The sequence below is a fragment of the Camellia sinensis genome, chromosome 1, assembly GCF_055761805.1.
Source record: "Camellia sinensis isolate YWXY chromosome 1, ASM5576180v1, whole genome shotgun sequence".
Lineage (NCBI taxonomy): Eukaryota > Viridiplantae > Streptophyta > Magnoliopsida > Ericales > Theaceae > Camellia > Camellia sinensis.
Window position 1 is genome coordinate 147,945,356 of NC_138961.1, and position 4,645 is coordinate 147,950,000.

The following is a 4,645-nucleotide window of genomic DNA, read 5'->3' on the forward strand; positions in this document are numbered from 1 at the left end:
CCAACCACTTTTTGATAACACACATTTGTTTTTGTTACGAGAACTTCTACAAACTCAAATTTTTTTTACTAGAAATTTGTCTAAAAAATACATGGTTGGTTTAAATTTATTTTAAAAGTATAACCCATCATTTAAGAATTGAATCTAAATCATTCATTAGAATTCTCGATAAATTCTAGATTTATGTTTCTTTTTTCTTACAATTCCTGTTTAGTTATTCCTGGACCAAATCATATTCTTACATTATTAGTTTATTTTATATTAGTGGTTTTACAACTTTGAAATACCAAACCTCTTGCTCTCACTTTTCTCATTTTGTGTTTGATTGATAAATCCATATAGTTTACAAATTTATTATGAAATACTATTTTTCTAATATCTAGTTTCTTTATATTATTATGAAGTTTTTCATTTGAAAAATATAACTACACTAAATAAAATATCATGCGCAACACACCTGTACACCACCACTAATATATATATATATATATATATATATATATATATGTTTGTGTGTGTGATATATGTTTATTTCCTAATATAGAAATTGTAGTTTTATTTCTTTCAATAATTTTAGGTAACATGAAAACTTAACCAAAATTTATCGTGAAAGTAAAATATAGGGTGTAAATTTGAAGTTAATGCAAAATAATTTTTTCTTTTTTCTCTTTTTTTTTTACAAATTTCAATTACGGGTAATATTTTTTGATATGTGGCACAATTCAATTGTATTCCATTTTGTGTATTTATATATGAGAAGAGTAATGATATAGAAACATAAAAAATTGTACATAAAATTAATACATTATTTTGTTACTTCGATTTTGTAATTTTAAAACAAAAGATTGATCAAGATGGTTTATATTTTCAAAATTGTCACAATTATATCATTTTTGTCAAAAAATTTGTATAAACATTATGTATTAATGACATTTTTCATATAATAATCACAAGATTATGGCATAAAATGAATTTGGAATTGATGATTGACAGCAAATGAAAGTTTAGCATACTGGTTTAAACAAAGAAAAGACAACGTAATTGGCCTAAGGATAGGAGGAGTTCGATCATATTTGCGAAACTATGCCGTTCCAGAAGCACAAGCACAGCACTGGTATGGTCCATTGCCTCACAACACCTATCATGTTTCCCTTTTGAGGGTATGTATTTTAGAATGACTCATAGTTCAAAGCTAAATAACTCCGTTAAGGGCTGTTTTAGGAATGACATTTTTCGGCCTTTTTTTTAAAAAAATTTGTCAGTTAACCTTTTTAAAAAAAATTTCAAAAAGTTTTATTTTAAACTCACTTGATAAGACGAACTACCAAATGACTATTCTTAACATTATGTACTTAAGTACTCTTGGAATACAATCTTGGAATTTGACAAAACAACCGTGATTGGTAGCTCGAAAAGAGTCCCCCCCTGAATCCCCCGAATTTGAAAAGAAGAAGAAAGAAGAAGGAAGAAGAAGAAGTGGAGGGGCCAACATCAACAACAAGAAGAAGAAGAAGAGAAGGAAGAAGAAGAAGAAGTAGAAGAAAGAAACAGAGGCGGAGGAGGCGGAGGCGACGGCGAACGAGCTGCGACGAGGGACGAGCGACGAGCTGCGACGATCGGCCGACGGCGGAAGCGGAGGGGCCCTCTCTTCTCTCCATTCCCTCTTCCTCTCTTCTTTCTCTCTTCTCTCCCTCTTTCTCCTCTATTTCAGACCTGCATACAGGAAAAAAAAGAAAAAAGAAAACAATAAACTGCCTAAAACGACATTGTTTTGGGCAATCAGGGGATTTGGGGGGGCAAAATTCTGGAAAAAAATCATTTTTCTTTGACAAAATTATAATAAGTTGTTTGGTTGAGGAAATTGAAATTCTTACTAATATTCTATCTGGACATGAATTCCCGGGGGGGTGGAGGGGTAAATTATTGATGTGCAAAGAAAATATTTTAAACTAATTGATTAAATTTTAAAATTGATAAAATTATGTTAATCTCTCTTTATCATCAGTCATAAATTAATTAAAAAAATAATAATCTCAAAACTAATAATTAAAACTTATTTGACATCATCTCAAATTTAATTTTTAAATTAAGCATTTGCATTTTAAAGTTTATAAATAAATACACTAATAAATAAATAAAAATAAAAATTTCAAACAACTCATTGCTCAAAATGCATGAGTTTATACCCACCACTACCCTGTCTCATTTTGTATTTTGTCCATCTTTTTGGTTTGCAGGTCACACCAACACAAAACAAGTTCAACCTCCAAAAATGAAAATTCATGTACGCTTAGTTTGTTTGAGTGAAAAATAATTTTATATTTTTGATGATGGTGATGGTGGGACAAGAGGTGAAGGTGTGGTGGTCGGGTAGCAACAATAGTGATGATGGCAATAACCATGGTAATGTTAGCGTGGTTGAGAAGGTAGTGTAGTGTAATTGAAAAGGTGAGAATAGTGGTAGTAGTGTGGTGTGACAATGGTAAAAATTTATTTGAAAAATATTTTCTATTTTTTTTTTAACAAGAAAAATATTTTCTATTAAATAGATATTTTTTGTTTGACAATAAAAAAATATTTTCAGTTGACTTCTCATTGTACCAAACGTCACCCAAACCAACAGAGGAGGTCAGCTTGTCTAAAATGTTGTTTAAATTGTAGTCCATGAGATGAGCTCCAAGTCCAATTTCAAGTTCAGTGCAGTGCTGTGCAGTGAACAGTTTTCTACCCAATGTCTGGTTGCAATTTGTTGGCAAATCAAATCGATCATAACTCTTATGCTGTGTTTGGTTGGAGAATTTGGAGAGGGATTTGGAAAGAGAAAGGGAAAAAATGTATGAAACTAGATAAAATGTATTTATATTTTATTTACATTTCAACTAACTTTTCTCTTTCCCTTTCCAATTCCCTCCTCAAATCCCTCAACCAAACACGGCGTTACTGGATTTTGTCAGTTTTCTGTCCTCTGTCCTCTCCTCCCCTCAATTTTCAAAATCAAATTTTGTTTGGATTCAAATTCAAAATAGCCCGCATTAGCATACACAAGTTGAACTAATGACCACAAACCCACTTTCGCCCTGTTTGGTGATACTTTATTTCAAGTTACTGTTGATAATCAAACACCATCAACTAAAAACACCCTTACCTTAGCTTTCACACTATTTCTAACAAAAACTGCACCAAACAATTTGCCATAAACTCTCAAATCAAAATAAGTTATAATCACTCCCAAAAGCTATAACAAACAATTCCTTCAGATTTTAAACTCACTATTAAAAAATAAACCAAAACAATAATAAAAATTTCCTATATACCGAAGTTTGAATTTGAAAAGTCACCCACCCCCAGGCATTCAATCTATCAACACAGACAGTTAAATATTAATCTATCAATAAACAGCGTCCAAGTTAAATTTCCAAAAACATCCAGCAGCACGACCCTCCACATCCTCGCCAGATAGGGGAAATAAAGCATAGTTTGGGAAGTCTCAAAAAAATCAAAAAGTTACTCATCACTATTCACCAAAAGTCAATAATTACGACTGCACAACTCCTAATCCTAATTTTCCCTTACACATTAATTTATACAATTTTTTAATACACATGTTTCCATAAAAAGTTAACCCAAACATTCATATTTTCAACCTCAATTTTTTGGTCTAAAAAGACAAAAAATACACTTACTTAGGACATCCCAAACAATTCCTAAAAATAGAATTATGCTAGAGACCCCAAATAATTTACCAAATTTTCTATCAAACCTCTCATATAAGTGTGAGAGGCACACATGTGGATTTGTGTGAATCTCACACTTATGTGAGAGGTTTGATAAAAAATTTAGTAGATTATTTGGAGTCCATAACATTTTCCTTAAAAATAATGGCTTGTATGAGGGCTAAAGAAGACTGTAAAACAACAAACTGGCAACAGACTATCCTCCCCAGCACCATCTAGACTTGTAAATTTGGTTACTAAACAAATGCCAAATTTTGACTAGATAAGTAGTGCTCTTGACAATAATATTCACCAAAATACTCAAATTTTATTATAGAACCATGGCATACCCAGTATCAACATATATAATTTCCATAAAAGAGTTTCTGACCACAAACTGACACTAATATAAAAATTTTCATACAATAAATATTAGCATAATTGTTCCCAGGAAAAACGGAAAGAAAAAGAAACTTCAAATATTAAAATTTAAAAAACAAAAAAACAAAAAAGAAAACCACAAGCACTCTCCTCCACCTACAAGCCATCCTACTAAAAAGACGGTTGAACCACATGTGAGGCAAGGCCAGGAAAGCCATTACATGTCAGCATCTTCTTACGAATGAGAGATAGATAATACATCCCGATCAAATTTTGCCTTCCATTCATAACCACACCTCAACACCTCCATATCAACCAGACTGACATCATGACAAATAACACAAAAAACCAACTAGATAGCAAAAGAAAAACTCACCATCATCAATGCAATATCGCACACCTCAAAAGCACTTCCTGTGGACAATGGATGGACCAGATTCATCATATTCACCCTTTGAAATCCACATCTGAATCAGAAAAATCAAGCAAGCATGTCAAAATCCCAAACCAAACCAAGATTTTTATTTGAAGCGAATAAGCAATGAAATTTT

General features: G+C 31.7%; 1 protein-coding gene across 2 annotated transcripts in view; it reads right to left on the bottom strand.

The window, feature by feature from the left end:
* Nucleotides 1-4,021: 4,021 nt before the first annotated feature.
* The window catches only part of LOC114296038 (actin-7), a 3,223-nt gene continuing 2,599 nt past the window's right edge, over nucleotides 4,022-4,645 (bottom strand). For both annotated transcript variants that reach the window (XM_028240324.2, XM_082886623.1), the window contains exon 5: nucleotides 4,022-4,561. In XM_028240324.2, the coding sequence (XP_028096125.1) occupies nucleotides 4,496-4,561 (66 nt within the window). In that variant the 3' untranslated portion in view covers nucleotides 4,022-4,495. The remainder of the gene's footprint in view (nucleotides 4,562-4,645) is intronic.